The sequence below is a fragment of the Ambystoma mexicanum genome, chromosome 10 (assembly GCF_040938575.1).
Source record: "Ambystoma mexicanum isolate Mex_15411 chromosome 10, UKY_AmexF1_1, whole genome shotgun sequence".
In the NCBI taxonomy this organism is placed as follows: Eukaryota; Metazoa; Chordata; class Amphibia; order Caudata; family Ambystomatidae; genus Ambystoma; species Ambystoma mexicanum.
Genome location: NC_090932.1, coordinates 153285592 through 153309807, shown reverse-complemented (window position 1 = coordinate 153309807; position 24216 = coordinate 153285592). Strand labels below are relative to the sequence as shown.

General features: G+C 49.3%; 1 protein-coding gene across 1 annotated transcript in view; it reads left to right on the top strand.

The window, feature by feature from the left end:
* The window catches only part of FIGLA (folliculogenesis specific bHLH transcription factor), a 510096-nt gene that overhangs the window by 412861 nt on the left and 73019 nt on the right, over window positions 1-24216 (top strand). Inside the window, exon 4 of the mRNA XM_069617653.1 lies at window positions 13020-13250. Coding sequence (XP_069473754.1) covers window positions 13020-13250 — 231 coding nt within the window. The remainder of the gene's footprint in view (window positions 1-13019; window positions 13251-24216) is intronic.

Sequence of the window (24216 nt, the reverse complement as noted above, 5' to 3'; positions counted from 1 at the left end):
GATACTGCATAGAATTACTCGAGCATCCCCGAAACCACCCTCTACGTCAAAAAATACATTCCTCAGGCCACCAGAAGATCCTCCTCGAGGAGATCGTCAATCTTCTAGCCAAGGACGCGATAGAACTCGTTCCAGGCAGCCAGGTAAACAAGGTTATTTATTCAATTTACTTCCTTGTGCCAAAAAAAATCTGACAATGCGCCCAGTATTAGACTTACGCCCTGCAAACAAGTATGTCAAGCCCCAAATGTTTCGCATGACTACTCTCCAAGAGGTAATCCCCCTCCTAAAAAAGGGCAATTACATGGCAACATTGGATATGAAAGATGCCTATTTTCATATTTCCATGTTCCCAGCGCACAAGATTCTTGCATTCCAAGGTGGACAGTCAGCACTACCAGTTCAAGGTGCTGCCCTTCGGTATAGCCTCGGCTCCAAGGGTATTCACCAAGGTACCGGCGGTGGCGGCGGCACACCTGCGCAGGGAGGAAATCCCGTGTGATTCCTTAGCTGGACGACTGGCTCATCACGGGGGAGACCCCAGTAATTTGCAGGTCAAACATTCAAAGAACGATCGACCTCCTTCGAATTGGGTTTCTCCATAAACGAGAAAAAATCAAGCCTGGTGCCAAGCACCTCCAAACAGTTCCTAGGAGCTCTCCTAAACACTCAAGAGGGGTTGGCCTTTCCATCAGAGGAAAGAATTCGGAATCTACTACTGCAAATTCCTCTATATCAGGCCGGTCACCAGATAAGGGTACGCAAAGCGATGCGTTTGCTAGGCATGATGGCGTCATGTATTTACCTGGTCCCTCACGCGCGCCTGCGACCCATGCAAGAATGGTTGGCGAAACAGTGGTCTCAGGCAAGTGGTCATTGGGACGATCTAGTGGTCGTTTCGCCAACACTTGTACAAAGTCTTCACTGGTGGACAAAAGAGAACCTGTCAAAGGAGAAACCCTTTTACGATCCAGAGGTACAGGCTGTAGTCACTACAGACGCATCCCTGTCAGGGTGGGGAGCACACCTCCTTCACCACACAGCTCAGGGTCTCTGGTCTCACACAGTGGCCAAGAATCCTATCAATCTGCTAGAGCTTCTGGCAGTATTCAGAGCGCTTCAAGCATTCGGGCCCCACCTGTTGAACCTGTCAGTGCAGATCCTGACGGACAGCACTATAGCATTGTTTTACCTAAACAAACGGGGAGGGACTCGTTCGCCAAATCTGTCCAAGCTTGCCCAGAAAATCTGGAAATGGGCACTCAGACGGAAAATTTACCTGTCATCTCAACATGTTCCAGGGGATCTCAATTCGCTAGCGGACGCTTTGAGCAGAGATCCCTTCCCTAGAGAACATGAATGGTGTCTACTCAGAGAGGTCGTAGAAGACATCTTCTCACAGTGGGGATTCCCCACTACAGACCTATTCGCCAAAAGCGAAAACAGGCAATGCCCAGGATTCACATCCAGGTTTCCCCAGCCAGACTCCAAGGGGAACGCCCTGTGGATGAACTGGTCAGGGATGTTTGCCTACGCTTTTCCACCAACCCCTCTCATGAGGAAGGTGGTCAACAAGATGCACAGGGAATCAATGACGTCCATCCTAGTTGCTCCCATGTGGGCGAGGCAACCGTGGTTCCCACACCTACGCAGACTAGCAGTGTGCGAACCCATCAGACTCCCGTGCTGGTACAACCTACTGTACCAGCACCAAGGTCAAACAGTGCATACTCAACCCAGCTCAATGAACCTGGCAGCATGGCTCCTGAAGTCATAGTTTGGACATCTCAACTTATCACAGAGATGTATGGACATCCTAAAGGAGTCTAGGAAACCTAACACGAGGCACTGTTAATTTGATAAATGGAAAAGATTTGTTATCTGATGCCAGAATTAGCAAATCAACCCAGTTGAGTGCACTCCTTCCAATATTGTCACTTACATGCTCCACCTGCTGGACGCAGGCCTGGTATTTAACTCACTAAAGGTACATCTGGCAGTGTTTTCAGCCAACACCACTTCCCACAAGAAGGTTTTGTGGTGGAAAGTACCAGTGGTTAAAGCCTTCATGGAAGGGGTAAAGAGACTCCACCCTCCAATTTCTAACCCACCACCTGGTTGGGACCTTAATGTGGTGCTTGATAAGCTCATGGGCCCACCGTTTGAACCCATGCATAAAGCCAGTCTCAAAAACCTGACCTATAAGACTGCCTTCTTAGTAGCCATTACATCCATAAGAAGGGTCAGTGAAATTCGGTCTCTGTCAGTGCAGGATCCTTTCTTTACTGTTCATAAGGATAAACTGGTTCTACGTACACACCCTAGGTTCTCACCTAAGTTTATTTCTAAATTCCACGTTAACCAGTCCATCGAGCTTCCGGCCTTCTTCCAAGAACCCAAAAGCTCTGCTGAGGTGAAACTGCACACTCTAGATCTGCGAAGAGCGGTCCTCTACTATGTAGACAAGAACAGACCGCTAAGGAAAACGGACCAACTGTTTGTCTCCGTAGCTACGGGCAGAGAAGGAGATTGCGTCTCTAAAGGTGTCATCTCCAAATGGATAGTCAATTGTATCCAACTATGTTACTCCCTTTCTGAAAAGAGACTGCCTTTTACGTCAGGAGCCCACTCTACAAGAGGCATTGGGGCCACTCTGGCTTTCATTGCAAATGTACCTCTTGACACCGTTTGCAAAGCAGCTACTTGGAGCTCTATTCACACTTTTACTCAGCATTGCTGCATTGACGCTCATTCCAAGACAGATACTCAAGTGGGACAAGTGGTTCTAAGACATCTGTTTGCTCAGGACCCTTCTCACTGTATATATTATCCCCCTTTCCATCATGGGGAGGTTCCCTCCTTTCCTCATACCTTTAATGTGGTAACCCTTTCTACAGACCACAATACCTACTGATATTTCTCAATGCTCCATGAACAAGCTACCAAGAACTGCAGGTCAATCCCATATACATGGAAATAGTGGGATGTGGAGACTGAACGGAGTAATGAAGATCAATGAGTCTGAGAAGCACATCACACGCTCTAGTGTTTGCAAACCTGTGATAGGGTGCTGGTACATTTAAAAAATCTCAACCCGTGGAGACACTGCCTGGGAAAGCTTTGGCCTCTTGGTGCCTACAGAAGGACAACCTAGCTGACAAAGCAGACCGTGGAGCTAGCTGGCTCAGGGGGACGTTGAAGGAAGACTGCAGATGCTAGTTTGCCATGTCGGAGCCACGACAGGAAGAAGAGGGCAGTCTCCCTGGCGGCTGCAGGAGCCGAGCAGCAGTACCGAAGCCACCCGAACACAGAAAACTACTCCACAGCAAGGCCGGAGCCGCAAGGGTTGTGGGAGCAGCTGAGAGAAGCCAACGAGCCTGTGAAAGGAAAGTGGGACCCTGCAGCGTTGCAACAGGTTTACCGCAAAAGAGCTGGAGAACGCCATGGAAAGCCGGTGAATCATGAGAAGCGTAACTGGCACAACAGGGTGCTCCAGAAACGTTATCAAGGACCGATGAAAGCAAGCAAAGTGAATTAAAGGGAATTTGAGACCTGATGTACTTGGAATAATAAAGAAGTGAATGCGAGAAATCTACAAGGTGAATGCAAGGCAAAGTCAAGTTTGCAAGTGTGTAAAGTGCCTGAGGGGGCGTGGCCAACAGCACAATGAGTCAGATGTGAGCTCTCTGCTCCTGTGGCCGCAATCAATATCCTGAGTCTACTTCCTGCTCACCTAATCCTGCAGCTACCCTACGAACACTAAACGAAAGCTGATACCCTTGGGCACAAACGGGCCGAAAAGCAGAAAAAACCGCACACGCCAGGCAAAGCTAGAGGCAAGTAAATATCAGCGAGGAATCTACTCCAGTGTGCCCAAGATGGTCCTGAGCTCTACCTGACGCATAGTGGCGCACACAGTGCGCACGGAGGCAGTTGACACACTGCGGGAAGAACGTTTCCAGCCCTAACAGCAGCTAAGGCGGGGAGAGCTGACACCCGGAACGCCAGTGGGATATTCCCCAGCCCTCACAGCAGTACCACAGCAAATGGCAGCCTTACCAAGGATCCTGAGGAACACCCGGTGCAGGCTCGGCGCCGTCCCCGGCAGAGGGCCTCGACTTGTGGGGTTCAGGGAGTGTGCCTCTCAGCGACGTGTGAGATCCAGCCAGTGCCCCAGCGGAGCCCGAGGGGAACAGACTGGGCGCCCGTCGGCACCCCCTGACCGTGGTGCAGTCGGAGGAGGTCCCGCAGAGGTAGAGCGGGAAAAGGAATCTAAGCAGAGGAAGCCCAGACGGACCTGCCGGTGAGTGCACCCCCGGGTCCATCTGGCGCAAACCCTCACCTGCATAGCGCGGATTCATAACGCAACGGCCTAACCTGGGGGTGGGTCACATCCATCCCGAAATGGCAGCCTCGACACCGGGAGGGAAGGAGATAAAATCCAATGCACCCACAGGGCGCTACCAGCGAAGCACGCGTGTGGAGTGGCATACATGAAGCCAGCTCTACCCTCAAAGAATCCCGCCACCCAGCCAACAAAGTGTTTACCGCGCCACAAACCAGCAAGCCAGTAAAGTATACAGATCTGAGGGCACGGCTCAACACCCGACACAGGCCATAATTAGCACTGACAAAAGCCATGGCCCTGGGCGCAGCTGAGAGTACCCAGTGAACTCCATTGGGCAACAACCTGGTGCTGACCACCAGTCCACATTAACTACCGCCTGACCTAGTTGTGAGGGGAGAAAGTGGTTAAACAGGACATATAAATATAGAACAGGCTGGTAAAACACAGCCCGATCTTGCCAGAACACTGCAACTGCAGCAAAAGACCAGAAGAAATGTTTCTGGGGTAAACAGTGAGTGTTGGGCTGCTGCCACACGGACCACCTCCCATACACAATACTGTACAGTACCCTCGCTGCCCAACACAGCAAGATCATCCCACAAGGCTCTGCAGACCAAAGGGAAAACACCATACATGAGGCGAAGATCGAAACGCAAGTGCTACATTGGATCAAGTGCAACTACCAAGCAGCAAGGATTAGGGGGGGGGGGACAAACCAAAGAAACAATCTACTCAACACAGAATTGATCAATACACAATGCCCTCCACGCAAACTCAAGATCCCCAAACATTGCCCTCCAGAACATGTGTTATCCCTAAAAGACGTCATGGCCGCAATAGCGGACTCGCTCATCCATGGAGCAAAAGATGGACGGGATTAGCATGGACGTCTCCCTCCTCAGACATGACCTGCAGAAACTAACTGCACGCACGGGAACAGCTGAACAGTGTATCTCCGATGCCGAGGACGGGCTGCACAGCATGCAACAACTACAAGGCATCTCGACCAAACTTACAACACTGGAGGACAGAATTGAAGAAGGGGAAGGGAGATCAAGGCGTAACAACGTACACATACTCGGCATACCTGAAAAAGCAGAAGGCTCCAGCGTAGAACTTTTTCTTGAACAATGGCTCACCGACGTTTTTGAACCAGACACCTTCTCCAAGTTTTTCTCCATCGAAAGAGGACACCGCATGCCGACAGGAAGACTGGTGCCCGGCGCTCCACCGCGCACCATAATGGCAAAGCTCCTGAATTACAGGGACCGTGACATGTTACAACGGGCACGCGCCAAGGGCACGATCACCTTCAATGGCTCTAAAATTTCTTTCTTCCGTGATTATAAGAGAGAGGTATAGAAGGCAAGGAAATCGTTTGACCCGCTGAAAAGACATCTGCACACACTAGGGGTCAAGTACGGACTGCTCTTCCCCGCCCTGCTCAAGATATACCATAAAGGAACCACGGTTCACTTCAACGACCCCAAGGAAGCATGGCGCTGGGCTGAGCAGCACATTGATGGAGATTGGTCATCACCTCGAAGCAACAGGAACAGAAACCCTAGTCACTGAGGCAGGACCCACCAGAAGACATTGGATGCTGATACTCAACAAAACCATTACAGGACCCTCCACACACAACAGTAAGTGGTAGACCTAGCGTCCCTCCTGTTGTCCGGACACTCCACAGTGGGCATAACATGCTAACACAATGAGTCTATGGGGGAGAGACTTCCCCTGGTCCCCCCCCCCCGGCCCCACTCCACCCCCTGCAACTCTGTTGAGTAAAGCAACACCCACAAACCAATTGCACTAGAGAGAACAGGACTAGTCTACGTTAAGTCTACTGCATGTGATTTGTTCAGTAGACAACTTAGAAGTTTGTATGTTCGGGCGATTGATGCTTCCATTTGGGAGGATTATAGGGTGGGGGGGTTAGGGGTTGGTTTAGTTCAGTTATTAAGCAGATCCATCAAGCACAACGCACACCCCAGCATGGCAAGAAGGCAGCAACATACAAACGTAGCCCAGAGAAGTTCTTCCTATCAGGTACCACGGCACACATAACCACTGTCACTGGAATGTGAATGGCCTAGGCAGTAGGATCAAAAGACGAGTAGTCGTGCAATTCCTGAATACACACGCCAGACATAGTATTCTTAACCGGGACTCACTTGGCAGGCACAAACTGCACTCTATTCAAACGCACGAATTACAGACCAGCAATTCACGCAGGCTTTACTATGGGCTCACTTGTCTTATTGATACTAATCCATAAGAAACTTCCCTTTTGCTTGAACACCGTCACCCAGGACACAGGAGGCAGGTGCACGTATGTAACAGGATCGCTCTGGGAACAATCTATTGCACTAATGGCGGTCCACGCACCACCCAATCTACTGTCACTGCTACTTACTGATGTCCCCCCCCCCCCGATCAGAGGACAGGTCTGATGTCATGATAGTGGGAGGTGACTTTAATGAGGTTATGGACATGGGTCTAGATCGTACACATATACGCAATAGGAAACCCACAACGAATACCAAACTGGCCACACTTGCAAATGCCCTGAGAATGCGAGATGCATAGTGTGACCTCCATCCCAACTGCAAATAATACTTCTACCACTAAGGGGCTCATGCCTCACTCTCAAGATTAGATACTTTTGTTCTCCCATCTACAGACATACATAAAGCACACAAGGCATATCTACTCCCCAGAGGAGTATCTCACCACTCTCCTCTGGTATTAGAACTCAACACCTCTAGGCCGACCCTTCCACCCAGCTTGTGCTTAAACAATTACTACTTGGGATTTCAAGAGCTAGTAGACAATTCAAGACACAACTAAATCTTATTTCGAATTAAACACAGAGACTGCTGCCAATCCCGAGACACTATGGGAGGTGTACAAAGCAGTGCTTAAGGGTGAAATAATCTCTTGGACCTCCGCACACAAAAAGGAATACCTCTCCAAGACGCACTAAGTGGAACAACAAGTAAAGCGCGCGGAAGAAACCCACTTAGCTCAAGACATATCAGAGACACACCGGACATTGTCATTAGCACATAAACACCTGCAGAATGTAGCGTTAGACAATGCGAGGCAAGCACACAGGGCGATGCGAGCAGGGGTGTACGAGACAGGGGATAAAGCCAGTAAGATGTTGGCCTGGTTAGAACGCAGGGAGGAGGGACACAGCCAAGTTCGGCAGCTAAACACAGGAGACTCATTCCGACTGGTAACAGACCAAGATATAGCGGGGGGATTTGCAGCCTATTGTGCTGATTTGTACAGGGCACCTACTGCCCCCATTGATGGCTCGATCATGGCGGAAATCACCCTCCCTGCCCTTAACACATTGCAATTGAACCTACTGGAGAAGGAAATCACGGAAGAGGTGCTGGCAGCCATGGCCGGACTCCAATCCGGGAAAGCTCCAGGCCTGAACGGCTTCCCAGTAGAGCTATGGCAGAAAGCAGGAGCAAACGTAATCGCACTACACCTGCTACGCTTGTACCAGAATGTACGAGAACAAGGCTCCCTATCCCTGGATTTAAGGGAGGCTGCAATAATAGTACTTCCCAAGGCAGACAAACTCCCTGAGCTCTGCAGCTCGTACAGACCTATTTCCCTCATAAATATTGAAACAAAGATCTTGGCCAAGGTATTAGCGGACCGACTACAACAAGTCATCCCTTCACTGATACACCCAGACCAGTGCAGGTTTATGCCCCAGAGATCAACCGCATGAACCTCCTATAGACTGCATTCAGCTTTGGAAAGAGCTGGCAGCCTCCAGAGTCCGATGGCACTACTTGCAATCGACTTTGAGAAAGCCTTCGACTCAGTGTACTGGAAAGCCGTCTGGGAAATGAGCCGCATGGGATTTGGACAACAATTTATGAGCTGGGTGAAACTCCTATATAACAGCCCAAGCGCTAGGACCAAAGTTAATGGCTGGCAATCGGATCCTTTCATCTTGGGAAGAGGCACGAGGCAGAGATGCCCCGTATCAGCTGTGATCTTTGCAATAGCCATAGAACCCCTCGCTATTCTTCTGAGAGATAAAACACTATGGGAAGGTTTCCGATGGTCAGACACATGGGAAGACAGTCTCACTATAAGCAGATGATCTGCTGATTTACTTAAGACCCAATTAACTCCTGCCATATAGTCACACCCATGCTAGAGAGATACAGGGCCTCAGTGGGCTTGCGCGTCAACTGGTCTAAGTCTACACTGTTTCCGATATGATAGGCAACCGAACAATTTAAATACTTAGGGGTACAAATCACGAAAAATCTTAGACTGCATACCCAAGAATCTACACCCACTAGTAACAAGACCCACGGAAGACACCCGCCACTGGCTCTCCCTGCCATTAACGCTACTGGGTAGAGCAGCCCTTTTTAAAATGATTGCCCTCCCTCGGTTCTTATACATTCTACAAAACGCCCCACTACACATCCCAGAGAATGAATTTCTGAAAATGGACCGGGTTCTCCGGAAACTATGGTGGGGCGGAGGGCATGCATGTATAGCGCTTTCCACACTTCAGAGGTCCATCTGGGAGGGGGGGAATAGGACTACCCGGAATACAAACATATTACTGGGCCAGCCAGATGGCAGTAGTAAGTGAGATGTTACACGGGAATATGACCCTACCACACATCAGAGGAATAACCACTGATGGCACAACATCATCCCTGGAGCTCCTCTACCGTGGTCTGAGCAGAGCAGCGCCCCCCCTCCATGTCATCACAGATAACACGAACCTGGATAGAAAAACATACATTCATGGGATGGGATAACAAACTGACTCCTGTACAACCGCTGTGGAAAAATAGACTCCTTCCGGAGATAGGTAAGCTTCCCAGATGGCCTGCCTGGAAATCGCAAGGTATAACAAAGATGGGAGATGTGGTGCAAGAGGGCAAGATAGTCCCGTTTGAAACTCTGCAACCTACCTTCTCCCTACCACCCACAGAACGATATCACTATACAGAAATGAAACACGCACTAGGACACCACCCGCAGAGTATATGTGATATGCCCGAATGTACCCCAGTGGAACGCAATATAGTCCTGCAACAAATCAAACAGTCACCTCAACCATGTATAATGCGATCACATCCTTTGCCACACTGGAATTAGCCAGCCTAAAGGCAAAATCGGAGCTGGACGTGGGAACACTACTGCCAGAGGAATGGGTAACCAAGCTGATGTACCCCCGGGAGGTAACCATCTCGTCCAGCCAGGCTAAGGCTAGTCCAGCTCAAGATCCTACACTGCACTTGCTATCCGAGTGTGGCACTCTTTAGATGGGGTAGAACTTCAGACCCGCGATGCTTGTGATGCAAACATGAAGAATGTACTTTCTTCCATATAATATGGGAGTGTGGCAACATACAACAGTACTGGCAGAGGTGTTGCAATGAATTATCAAAAGTCTTGGGCAAGCCTGTATCAAGAGATCCGAAACACCTGCTACTGGGGGCAGATATCGAAAGCGACCTATCAAGATACGAGAAGTTATTCTTGTCGACTGCCACAGCAATAATCTGGAGGAACGTTGCACAGCTATGCGGGTCGGAGACAACACCGAGCTATGAAGAATGGGCCACGGATGTAGATATATGTGCTGTAATGGAACACAGAGTATGCACGGCAAGAGGGTGCCCTGAGAAGGCACACAAAATACGGCGAAAATGGGAAGGCGCCCACTGACCGATTAAAGGCCCCCCCTGTAAAACTACACTCCCAAAAGAAACTGATACTCAAGCTTGCATGTCAGGTGCATAAATCTGTGTTGCTAGTAGTTCTGTCTGTCGTCATTTTAATGCTTGATGGACCGAGTGGCTGTGGCCCACCTTTCTTTTCTTTAGCAAGTAAATGTATTGTGTGTTCATATAAAACTCAAAGTGTTTGATTAAAAAAAAGTGTGTAAAGTGCCTGGTGTACTCTCCTCACAGGGCTTTCTCTTATGATTCAAAGTCAAGTGTGTAAAGAAGCCACGTGAGAAAGTCGTGGCAAGGGAGTACATCAGGCAGAGTGAAGTTTTAAGTTGTTTTGTTGATCAGAGAACTACCCCCGCCTGCCCCACAACAGGGAAGACTCATATCATGGGGAGGGAGACAACTCCCGGGAGTGAACTGTGACACCAAGAGGAGGGAATTATCCTCTTGGGCTATAAAGAACCTTGCTTGTGTAATTCATTCATTGTGTTGAAGAGAAACCTGAGGAAGGGAGCCATTCCCTAGAACTGTGAACGTTTATGTTTCAGTTACATTTTCATAGGATCTTGAACATTTGTGCACTGTCCAACCCAAGGACATTATCCTTATCACATTAGTTACTTATAAAGTGTGAGGGCTAAGATAGTATTTGAGACGCAGGACATTTTGCTTTGGACATCTTGACACAGGCCAGACCCTTCATTTTTGGTTGAAGTAGGGAAATACCTTTTAGGGTAGGGAAAGCTAGGCATTTTCCAGCCCTTTTATTTTGAATAAAGGTTTATAACCAAACCTATGAGCTCTGTGTTCGTATCTCATTCTTGGCTCTTTGCATATAATTTTGTATGTCTCTCTGTGGATCTATGTGGCCCGACAATGATCACTTTTTTTGTTTTGTTTTACTCTTCGGTCTCGCGTGGCTGTGCCGGTGTCTAGGTCTACCCTGCCTCACACGCATCAGTGTGGTTCTCCAGCACTTCCTAGTAGGATGAAAAAGATGTCACCAGAGGAGGGGACACTTAGCCAGAAACGCAAGCTCTGGAGAGGTACTGCACCTTGAGCGTGCCCTCTAGTGTGACGCTGTGGCCCATTGCTGTGGCTCCTGCTGCCGGTCTGCCCCCCTGTGCGACCGGAGCCTGAGATCTCAGTGTAGCCTGCAGCTACGTTGAGGCCCCTATCGCCTCCACTTATGTAGCGCTTGCACTCCGTGGTGGCTCCCTGAAGAAAGGGGGCTGCGGAACAAACGTCTGGTCATGTGATGGGCTACTCACTGGGTAGTCTGTTATGATGCGCCACGTTGCAGTCGGGGGCTTAATATCCCTAATGTAAGCGAAAACTTTTATCCAAAAATAATATTGAATCCATGAGAGGATACTTATCTGCTGCTCGAGTAGCAAAGAAAGAGGAAGCCAGAGAGCAACAGGTTCTTGAGAGGCTAGCTGGTTCAGGATTGGGGGATTGAGGTCTTGAGGTCACAGGTTCGGTGATCCAGTTAAGGACTGGCAGAGACGTTTGTGAAATATATGTATTATTGGAATGTTTGCTTTTTGTTGATGCAAGTTGAGTTCCTGTTAAGATTTCAACAATTTAGAGTTTATTTTCAGGTGTTATGCTTGGCTTAAATCTTGCTGCTTGAGCTTCTGATAAAGAAAGACGATAATGCTCGCCTCTGTCTTTACAAAGAATAAAAAAATGTAATCTGAAAAACATGCATTTAAAATAAAAAGAAAAGTTGCAAACAAATTGGCTGATGACACTCGTATCCTCTGTCACCTTTTAAGGAGGCACTTGTCCCTTTTGGAGGTGGGGGGGTAGGGGAGATGTATGTGCCCAGGACTCATTTGCATAACTGTTCTTCAAAGGTGGCAAAGCATGCATTGCACTGGATGACCTTTTCCTGATACCAAAGTGGCGTTATGAACGAAAGACCATCCCTAGATCCCAACAAGAATATCCTTTTTTTGCATCCAGCTTGGAAACCGTACCAAAATGTATATTCTGCTCAAAGTTAGGTAATCTGTGCTACTTGTTCCACCCATCTTTTTATCAAGCAGGAAAAGAAATATGAAGAATGTTATGTATTTCCGAGAAAAGGATGGGCAATAGAATACACTTGACCCTCAAAATCTCTTCACTCTACTCACCACACACAAACCTGCCACTCGCATATGGCTGTCAAGAGACCCTCTCCAAAACTTAGAACAACATAGTATTAACTGATGTAATAAGCCCCTGGCTAAGACGCCCCCAAAGTATATGTATATGTTCGAGGCCACCCCTCTGGACACAAAGGCAAGCATGCAGAGCTCAGGATACTTTGATCTGCAACCTCAACACATAACACTGCAATCTTGCCTTTCCCTCTCCTTCCAACTAACCAAATACCAATTCTCTTCCAGATCCGCCAGAGTGCCTGGAGTCAATCCACATGGCAGCGTTGTGTGACACAAATCATGCTATAGCATAATTTGATTGAATGCATTATTGGATATACTCAAGGGATTGTTAATCGAATTACTAACAAGGTTGACATTCCATTAAAAAATGAGGATCCATTTTATTATTTTTTTTAAATCTTTTAAAGCATACTTAAAGCAATGTTTTTGGGGTGAAACATGTCCTACTGTGCAATTCACCATAGTCTCTGTGAGCTCATGCTGTTGATGTTAAATACTGAGATAAGGGTTAGATCCGTGCTAGGACCACTACCTGCTTTGATTTCCTATGTATCCCAGTAGAGTAGTAATTTGAAATTCTGGGACAATTGGCGTGTTTTAGGCTCCATTTTGAATAAGTCATTTTTATGGTGAATTGATTAAATATTACCTGCACGTTTCATTATTAATAAAATTAAACATTCTTTCAAAGGCAACAGCTGTTTTCTATATTAAAATATATTTATTGTATGTTTTTTTTTTCCCCTTTGTTAGAAGCTGGAAGATGACGATTCAACCTCTCCGTTGTCCATGCCTATACCTCTCGTTTATAACTCTTCATCAACAAGTTCCAGGGGCTTCTCACATTGTCAAATGAATGGAAGGCACGAGCTCTGTGAATCCCCCTGTGATTCTGAAGTAGAAAGCCCTGCATGCCCTTGGACAGCTAGAAATGTGCTGCCTGCCTATTTAGGCATTCTACATTTGCACAAAACTGGAAGGCTGGTAATTTAACTGTTTATAAGTGGTAGAACTGAATGGTCAACATGGTTTGTATAACCCTGCCTGTTATCCTGTCCGAAGTGTATAGTGTGCTACAGAGTTGCGTTGTTGGGTCTGCATTGAGATGATGGAAGTAGTGTGCGGGGGAGGATTGAGAGTTTGGGGCGGTTCTTCATTTCTGAAACAGAATTAAGATTTTTAATTCTGCTTTTTCACTTTTAAAAATCCCCTGCTCAGTAGGTTTGGTCATTTTTGTCATTTTGCATTTCTTTCTTCTGAACCCTTCTGTGACCATCATCATTCTTCTATCTGTGCAGCTTTTATTTAGTTTTGCCATAGACCATCTGCCGGCATACGGAGGTTTGAGGCATTTACACTGGCCCAGCCTAAATCTTAACAAAGTTGCGCCTTCCTAGGATGGTGAGATTCATCTTGGCGCTCTGTTTACAAACCCTCCCCATCCTAGACCACACGGGGGCATGGCTGGGTATACCCCGAGCAGAAAGACTATGCAGATTGTGCACTACGGAGGTGGAAACTTCCCTTCACGTTTTGGCTCCGCATGCGGCGCTGGGTCTGGTGTATGACGGGGCTTGCACCACAGATCGCCCTTACACCTCTGATCAATTCTGGGGCGCAATATTCGCTGCCAAAACTCTGCTGTTAGCTTCAGCTGCCTATCATGGATGGCAAAGAGTATTGGGGAGGCTGTCTTTGGACCTGTAAATTGGTGTTGTTGGGTGTGTGTGGGTGGAAGTTCCTGTGGTTGGCTTCTGTCATCCATAGTGATTCCTAAGTATTGTGAGTGGGCCAATGGAAATGAATCATAAAGGAAATGTATTATATTGCTTGGATTATTGTTTGATCTTTATTCTTGTTTCTAAGTGTTTATGTACATATTTTTATTTGGTCATGGAGTTTTTAGTGTAAAAAGTAACTTATGTCCCTCAAGTAGTGAAACTATGCAGCTCCTCCCAACCCCATTGGAAAGGCACAACTCACAGAAATCACCCAGTGCTCTCCTTAATAGAAAAATAAACACCAGGTTGACCGGAACAACATAATCCCCTTTACCCCCCTTACTCGGTAATGCAGCATTCGCCGAACACCCCAACTCCCCCCCGAGCCGTCTCACCCTCAGCTAGATATCCACAGAACCCCCAACACCTTACCTCAACTTGCATCCCCTGGCCGGATGCACTAGAGCGAAAAGTCGAGCGCCAGACCCCTGATCAAAGGAGGCCAAAAAGGAATGCAAAGAAGGCTAACTAATGGTCACAGGGCCAGCAGCAAACCAAACCAAAAAGTGATTTGGACGGGTGGTAGATGGCACGGGCAGAGTGGCGAGTGTGGCAGTGAGGGTATCCCAGGAGAGGTGGACATGATGCTCACCTTAGTTTATTTTATATAGCGCAGCCAAACACTAGGGTAACTGGGGCATTAGACTTGAGGAGCATCAAAGGTTACAGAAAGTTTGCACATGTGAAATACATCAAAGGATAATACAGTAGGTGGCAAGAGGACCGGGTTACAATGTGGTCCGTGACATGGTTGCAGATTGCAGTACAAAGAATATTACAGGTATTTAGGAATTGTATTCTTACTGCTATGAGAGCCACGTTTTCACCTTAGCTCTGAATGCCGAGAATGATTGTTCGGCTCTGATTATCATAGGGAGTGCGTTCCAGCATTTTGCTGCTGGCACAGGGAAACTAGATCCACCTGCTGTTTTCAGATTGAATTTGGGAATGTTCAGTTTGTGCAAGTAAGGGGTTCTAGTAGGTCTGGAAGAACTGTCTGGAGAATTTGTCAGATAAGTAACGTGGGGCAGTCAGTGAGAGGCATTTGTGAGTAATGACAAGCGATCTTAGTTTGATTCTATCCCAGATGGGGAGCCAGTGGACTTCCTTACTAGGAAGGTTAAGGGCACATCTAAGGGCATTATTCTGTAAGACCTGAAGTCTGTTCAAATTGAGATTAGTGGAGCCCAGGCAGAGTGTATTACAGTAGTCTAGTATTACAGTAGTCTAGTCTTGACAGTATCAAAGCTCTCGATAGTGTGAGGCAGCTGGTGGTTGAGAAAAATGGCTTACAAGCATTAATGAGTTTATTAGTGTAGGCCGTGGATGAGATAGTGACATCTATTTGTTTTTTGAGCGATAATGTGGAGTCGAGATACACGCCCAATGTTTTGAAATCTTTTGAGACTTTTATGATATTGCCATTAATGGTAAATGATTGTTACCTAGAGTCCAATTTGTTAAGGCGGGCCTGGGATCCTACTATGAGCAGTTCCGTCATATCCTTCAAGGAGAGGCTATTGGAGGCCATCCATGCTTGAATTTCAAGGTAGATTTCATTAAGTTTTGCAGCATCTGTCTCATAACTTCCAGTGAGTGTGATGAGGACTTGGGTGTGGTCCACGTAATTGGTGTAAGTGACACCCAATTCGTTGAGCCGGTCAAAGAGGAGCTTGGTAAAGATGTTGTAAAACGTATGGGAAATACAGGAACCTTGGGGTACTCCACATTGGATTGGGACTGGGTCAGCTGCAGCCGAAGGTGCAAAGACCCTAGTCGCCCTATCAGGCAGGAAGGACCAAATCCAATTGGTGGCATTCTGTGAGAATGCAGCAGCCGAGGAAAGGTGTTGGGTGAGAATTTGGTGGTCAACAAAGTCAAAAGCTGCGGAGAGATCCAACAGGAGCAAGATGGCCAAGTTGCCCTTGTCTTTGGCTTCATCCATTTGGATTTTTAGATCCAGGGTCTGTCCTGTGCCTGGGTCTAAAGCCGGATTGTCGCAGGCCTAGATTGTCTTTCAAATATTGTTGTATTTGTAGGTATGCCACTCTAGTATTTTAAGGAGAAGGGGGATGGTCATGATGGGCCTATAATTAGTAGGAATGTTGGGGTATAAGTTGAGCTTTTTGAGGAGAGGTAGGACCCACGCCTCTTTAAGGTTGTTGGGTACAGATTCATTTTTAAATTCGGAGTTGATCAGAGCGTTGATGAAGGGGGCTAGGTCTTTAGCTCTGTCCTTATTGACTGAGGCAGGGCATGCGTCGCCTTGGCAGTAAAAACTTCATCCTCGGTTATCGGGGTGAAGTAGAAGGGCGGGCAATCGGGACTGGAGGAGCTCTTTTTAATGTTTGAATGGTCTTTGGAGGCAAGCCTAGCTTTTTTTGATTCTATCTTAGCTTGTAAGAGAGCTATTTTATTCGAGAGTGCTTGTTGGATATTATTACACCAAGCTTTGTCCTTGATAAAATCATCTGTGGGAGGCACTGGTGATTCCAGTTCTCTTAGGATGGATAATAACACTTTTGTGCCCGATTTGGCATTGTGTATTCTCAAGTTGAAGATCTTTTTTTTTGGCGTTCATGATAGCAGTTATGTAGGTGGATGCTGCCATTGAGAACTTATCTTGGGATGCGAGAGACTGGGCTTTTCTCCAGTTAGTTTCCGATGCTCTTTTAATGTTGCGAAGAGCTTTTAGTTCTGCAGAGAACCATTTATTCATGTGGGCAACTGGTTTAGCTTTCTTAATTTGAGCTGAGCGATTTGATTATGTGCTTGTTCCAGAGTGTCGTAAAGTTTTGCGAGGGCAGTTGGATTAGAGTTAGGGATGGGATGGTTAGCATTGGTAATTGGGTTTAGGAGCAGTCTTAAGTTCTCTAAAGGGATATTGCATCTATTTCTAGTCGCAGTTTGTGGCGTCATTAAAATAGGTACGCATTTATGCAGGTCTTTGGGTATGGAGAAGGTGATGAGATGCTGGTCCGTCCATGCACAAGGGGTGTTGTCAATCAATGATAGGTCACAATTGGCATCAATCAACCAATCAAGGGATCTCCCTTTTGAGTGTGTTGGTTTGGTGAGATGTTGTGTAAGACCTAAGTGAGTGATATTGTCATTGAGTAAGATGGCGTAGCATTTTTAGGGTCATTAAGGCCAAGGTTAAAATTACCCATAAGAATAATTTGTGAGCCAGGTTTAGTATTAGAGGTCAGTAAGTGGGCAATGTCCTCCTCACAGGAGGAGATGGCGCCAGGAGGTCTATAAATGAGGTGTAGAAGAATAGTTCGGGTGTTAGAAAGTGGTATTTTGTTAGATGGAAGTTCAGCAGATGGTAGACCAATGTTGGTGACTTCGCTAATGTTCAGATTAGTTTTGGCAATAATGGCCACCCCACCTCCAGTCCCAGATTTTTTATCAGCTCTGATGATATTGTAGTTCTCCGAGATGGCGATTGAGAGTGCAGGGCCGGCTGCAGAGTGGAGCCATGTTTCTGTTACCGTGAGAAAGTCTAAGTGATTAGCGATGATCAGGTCTGCAATGTCATGTGAGTGGGCTACCAGTGAGCGAGCATTAATGAGGGTGCCCTTGACTGACATAGTGGTTGGTGTTGTGAGGTCATCTAGCGGGATATCTACAGGTATGAAGAGATTGTGACTACTGAAGAAGTTTGTGGGTGTCAACAACAGTTTGTTGTTTCTGGTCTGTTGGGTGGACATCCTGTGGTGCTTAAGCTTAGGGCTGGTGCGAGAGCTTAGTCTGGCGTTTCTCAAGCGAGTTGGACAAGAGACAAAATTATTAGTCGTTGAGTTAATTAAAACGAGAGCCTATTCTTGTGTTTCTTAAAGGCGTAGGACAAGGGACAAGAGGTGTGCGGGGGGGTTGGCAAATCTGGTGATCCATTCTATAGGTGACAGACGTGGTTCTAGGTGGGAGGTACCAATAGTATGTGTATTGGGTGAAGTGTTAAGTCCTGTGGAAGACAGACAGTTCAGAGGTGATATGTTGTGAAGTAGTGGAAAGAGGGTGGCCATGGTGATTGTCGCTCTTCTTAAAGTGGCCATGGTAGGTGTCTAAGCAGCTGGATATGCTACTGGTGGTGTGAGCCTGGAGCGGGTGGTCTGAGAGCTTAGGTGCGTCGTAGAACATGGAACCGTACAGGGCAGGTCTAGATTCAATAGTCTGAAAATGCAGTAGCTAGAAACGGCACAGTGGGCTGAGCGCAACAATCAATGGTCTAGACACAATAGGCTGAAAATGCAGTAGCTAGTAACAGGGCACAGTGGGCTGACTGCATTTGCTCCGCGTATGCTGTCGAGCTACCATGTGTCGTGGGTTGCAGAATACAGCATTCTACAGCTGGGCCAATGAGGAGGTCAGTATCCCTCGGTGATGAGGGTGATAAACTTTAGACTAGTTGCATATGTGGGTTAACAGTCTTTCATGTAAACTATTGGATGTGAGCAAACTAAGGTTCAAGGAGCTTCCGATATGTAACAGGTGAGTGACAAAGCGGTGTGGAAGTTTGTGTGTCACGGCGGGGAATGGTGCTGTGAGTTTTCGTCGGTTATCCTCCACCCTTCACTTAAAGGGGAATTTTCCCAGCGACACGTGCAAAGCCCCAACCATCCCCCCTGCCCCTCCTCCTCTCCCGAGGCAGCCGCTGGCCACTGCTGCACCTGTCAGCCCAACCTTGCATCCCCACAAGAGACTGGTCTTTGCCTTCGTACTCATTACAGTTTTTATACAATTGTATGTTATGGCATGGTCACACAAAATCTCAAACCTTTTGAAGTGGTGCTGTGGAGACTGCTCTTCGAAGGTCCTGCAGAGGAGTTTGGTTTCTTCTACCAATAAGGCCTGCATGATGCTTATATTGTGTTAAATCTTTTTCTTGAAATAGAACGGAAGGTGCCCGGGGCTGGAGTTCTGCTTGCTCTCTCCCCTTGCACTCTTTTGGTTGTATACTTGGTTAGCAACAGTAGCAGGGACCCCCCCTCTTACCCACTCAGGGTTAATTATGTTCTTTCAATGATTGTGTTAGTTAGTAAAAAAACGACGATATTTTTCTTTTTCATCGATTCAGAAAATGTTTTAATGTATAAAGAAAAAAAATCAAAATATTTGTTTAAGAAATGCGACTATCTGACCAATGCATTTTGGACTGTGTCCTTCGTCATAGCCTTGTCTGATTAAATTAGTCATCAACACATCATTATGCATCAGTGACCAAAACAAGAATGTATACATATTTCAACAAAATGTTATTCATAGCGACCACATGCGTATGTATTTTTTTTTTTTTTTTAAACTAGAGCCGGCTCACTCATGTCATCTATGGGAGCATTATCAGGTATCGCAGTGCTTGTGCACTCATCAGAGTCCTCCGGTTCGCTATTGTCTTGGTGAGGGTTTGCCATAGAGGTCACCAATTGCCGCCAGGCCAACAAGGGCCCTACTTCCTCCTCCCCCCCCCCCCTAGTAACCTCTTCAAACCAAATTACGGATTCCGCCTCCGCCCATCTGAGGAGGTCCGTCCACCATACTCCACCTTGGGTCTGTGGGCCGCCTTCCAACGCATTGCGATCCTCGCTTGGCCAGGGTGTAGGCTAAGTCCTTCATTTTGCTTATGTGCTTTAAATCCCGTGGCCTGGGACACATGCGTATGTATTTAAAGCGTAATCACAATAAGCAGTGTACCCACAAGACAAACATGTAACAAATAGAGAAAGGACACATAGAAAAGGCATTTAAACAAGTTAATTATTCAGAAAGCTATCCATATGCACATTGTCTTTTTCAATCCGTTTTAATCATAAGCAAAGTCACCACTAACTGTTACTGTAAATCTCTTAATATGTCATGTTAAGGCATCCTGTATTGTAAGGAATCAGATTTTCACCTTTATTTGTGCCCCCTATGCAGTCATGGTGTGCTGTGAACATGTAAATGTAAGTTTCAGGTCTGTGTAGGTAAATATTCTCCAGCATGGGGTCTGGCATGGATTCACATGCTCATGAATATTCCCCGTCAGGCTGGGAATCCTCGGTAAAGAAAAAATCAGTATCAGTTTCGTTTCTGATCTGTCTTTCGTAGTAGTAACCAATCACTGATCTCTGCGTCATACTGACCACAGCCAATGACTGCCATCTCCCTAAGCCCCGCCTCTGGCAGCCATCGTCAGATTTTTACTGCACGTTCAAGTGTTGGGAGTCCTCGTGCTTAGCTCTCGAGCTTTTACTGCGTGTTTCGCGCTTTTTCAGGTGAATTTTCACATTTTTTCGGTTAATCGAGCCTCAAGCTCCACCGTTTCTACTCCTGTTAACGGGTACCCGTTGCGGGATTTTCCTGCGCCCCTCAAGGGTGAAGATTTCGTCGAATCAACCTCTTGGAGGATTCCAGAAGATTTGCGGCCTACTTCGAGATGGCCCAGGACGCGAGTTCGTCACCCGGACCCAAGCTGTTTCGCAGCTGCCCTGGATGCAGGCTGCTGAATGTGTTTAAGGAGGACGAACATTTGCGATGCCTCTACTGTCTTCATGGGGACAAGACTCATGTAGGGAAGGACTGCCAGTTCTGCAAGAACTTGTCGGAGCGGACCATGAGGGACCGTCTATCTCGTCTTGCCAGCTGGTTGGAGAAGGGCTCAACGGGTGAGAAGAAGAAAGGGTCCGAGCGGGCTTCTAAGTCCTGTGCGGGCGCCCCGGCGACGGGGGCCCAACACCAGGCCAAGCGCCGTGAGTCCGCTGGCTCCGGGACCGCCGAAAGGTTGGGCTCTTCAGTCGCCAGGCAGGGCGCACCTTCCCTGGCACCGTCAACCACGAGCCAGCGCTCCGGTTCGGGGAAGAGGAAGTCCGAGACCCCGGGTAAGCTTCGGGAGAAGCCCCGTCTGATCTCGGGAGAGGGAGCGAGGCGTCGCCCCTCCCCCTAAGGAGAAGGCCCAGGACGCACCTAAGGTGGTGAAGGCCCCTACCCAGCAGGCAAAGGCCTCTATCGAGGCAATCGCGGCGACTCTGGCCAAGCCGGCAGAGACCCCGCCAGCGGAGACTGCCTCCGGGACTAGAGTTTCCCTGCCCCCAAAGAGGGAATCCTCTTTTCAGCCCATCGTCATGGCCCCCATGATGGAACAAGGAGGGGGCACGGTAGCCTCCTCGAGCTCGGAGTCAGCCTCGGAGGGGGAACTGACCGAGGTCGCGAGGAATCTCGAAGTACAATTCGAGAAGGTTCGGTCCCGCAAGGAAGATCCTCGGGAGATAACCGAGGAAGACGACGATGGCGAGGAAGAGCAGCCTTCCCTTCCAGCGCAGCCGGAACCTAGGCCTCAGGATAGCTCGGCGGCCATTTTGTTTGCGATCCAGTCCTTAGGCTCTGAGATAAGGACGAGATTACCACGGCCCAGGCCGGAGGACCCACTCCTCCGCTCGCCCCCGTAAGGCCTGCAGTTCCCTCCTCAACCTCCCACGAGTCGGGAGACGACGGTGCGGTGGGCTCGACGATGGGTTCTGAGGGCGACGGCGATGACGAAGGAACGGGTCTGCCATCTCCTGTCGCACGGGCATCTCCGCCCGACGAGATTGGCTCATTCCACGCCATGATCGCCAGGGCGTCTGAATTGTTCCAGCTCTGCCCGGAGGAGCAGAAAAAGGAAGGTTTCCTCTATCAGCGCCGGGAGGCCAAGAGGAAGACTGTCATTGCGGTGCCTCTAATCGATGACATCTGGGACGAGGGCCTGTCGGTGCTCAAGAACCCCTCCACGGCACCAGCCAAACGGGACCGGTACGAGAAGAAGTACCGGGTCCCCGAGACCGCTCCCCTGTGCCTCAGGGCCCAGCCAACGCCAGACTCGGTCGTCTCTGCGGCGGCGAAGAAGAAAGCGGCGGGGTCAGGAGCCTCAACGTCGAATTCCCCTCCGGACGGCGAGGGAAAGAAGTTGGACGCCATGGGGCAACGGGTCATTTCGTCGGCGGCGACGACGACGATCAAAGCGGCCAACGCCCTGGCGATCGTGACCCGTTACGACAGGGAGCTCTGGTTTAAGCTGGCCCCCATATTGGACTTCCTACCGGACGACAAGAGGTCCGAGGCCCTGGAAATACTTCAAGAAGGCGAGGTGGCGTCGGACCACGCCATAACGGTGGCAACCGATATTGCTGATACCGGGTTCTGCCAGCTGGGCAACGGAGTTTGCCTACGACGGGGTTGGCTCCGGGCGACCGACTTCCATCAGGACGTCCAGATCAGGGTGTTGGACATGCCGTTCGACGGCAGCAACTTGTTCGGGAAGGCGGTGGACGAATCCCTCCAAGCCATAAAGACGGAGACGGCCCGCGCCCCAGGAGCCCTTCAGCAACGACGGCCCTTTCGGAGCTCCGGAGGCAGACAGGGGGCCTCCAAGGGATCCAGCGGTGGCTCGTCGTCCTACCGCCAGGCGGCACGCTCCTCGTCTCAGGAGGCCTACAGGGGTCGCGGCAAGCAGGAAGCGCCTCGCCGCCGTCGGCAAGGTGGCCAGGGCGGCAAGGCCACCACCTCCAAGCAGGACTGAACCGGCAGTGGCCTCGGGCCCCCACCGAAGCACCCCGGTGGGAGGCCGGCTGACTAAGTTCGTTGGCGTGTGGAAGTCCATCTCCACCAATCTTTGGGTGCTGGATACCCTGGCAAGAGGACACTCTATCGAATTCCTGAAGAAGTGCCCTCACATTCCACCTGTGGCCAGGAAGGAAAATCACGTCCCGCAACTGCTGTTGGAAGTACGGGCGATGCTCAGGAAAGGCGCCATCGAGCCCGTCCCGAAGAGGCTCCGGGGTGTACTCAAGGTGATTCCTCGTCAGGAAGAAGACGGGCGGCTGGTGACCCATCCTGGACCTTCGTCGTTTGAACAAATACATCAGGTCACAAAAGTTCAGGATGGTCCCCCTCGAGCACGTGCTGGGACAGCTGGAGGAAGGCGACTTCCTATCATCGCTGGACCTGGAGGATGCATACTTCCACGTTCCCATCCTCAGAAGTCACCGAAAGTTCCTCAGGTTCGTCGTCCAGGGACGCCACTACCAATTCAGAGCACTGCCGTTCGGATTGAAGTCGGTCCCCAGGGTCTTTAGCAAGTGCCTAGCACCTGTGGTGGCGCGGCTGCGCCCGCAGGGGATTCAAGTCTACCCCTACCTGGACGACTGGCTCATCCGCTCAAGGACGAGGGAACTCGCCGTCGAACACACTGCGAGGACCGTCCAGCTACTCACAGACCTGGGATTCGCCATAAATTACCCAAAGTCCCACCTGGTGCCGTCGCAGGTGGCCCTGTTTCTGGGAGCGAAGCTCGATACAGTGAGGCGCCTGGCGGCACCGTCGGAAGAACGGACGAAGACCATTCTGGGCAAAGTGTAGCGCCTGCTAGCCACGGACGTGGCCAGGGTGAGGTCCATTAAGTCCCTCCTGGGGATGATGTCCTCTTGCCTCTACCTGTTGCGCCTATGCAGACTACGGATGCGCCCTCTTCAAGAATTTCTCGACGCCCATTGGATGCAGGCGACGGGCACCTTCGAAGACAGGGCCCCCCTCAAACGAGGTGTTCCGGCGGGCGATTCAGTGGTGGGGCGTTCGAGCGCACCTCACGGCGGGCAAGGACTTTCAGACGCCGGCGTACCAGGAGACGGTGACGACGGACGCTTCCCTGGAAGTTTGGGGTGCCCACACCAGAGATCTCCACGCAAGAGGCCTCTGGCTCCCGGAGGAGAAGCTCCTGCACATCAACATCCTGGAACTCCCAGCCGTGTTCTGGGCTCTCAAATCGTTCCTCCCGTCGCTCATGGGCAAGGTGGTGCGGATCTTCACGGACAACACCACGACAATGTTTTACATACGGAAGCAGGGAGGTACCAGATCCCCAGCCCTATCCAAGGAGGCACAGGATCTGTGGCACTGGGCGGTCGCCCAGGGGATGTTCCTGGTTCCCTTCCACCTGGCCGGAGAAAGAAACGCCATCGCCGACTTGCTCAGCAGGGAGCTGCGCGCGTGTCACGAGTGGGAGCTGCGCCAGGATCAGGTGGATCAACTCTTCCGTCGATGGGGCAAACCCCAAATCGACCTGTTCGCAACAGCGACGAACTCGAAGTGCCAGAGGTTCGCCAGCAGGTTTCCCCAGCCGAGAAGCATGGGCGATGCGTTCTCCTTCCCCTGGG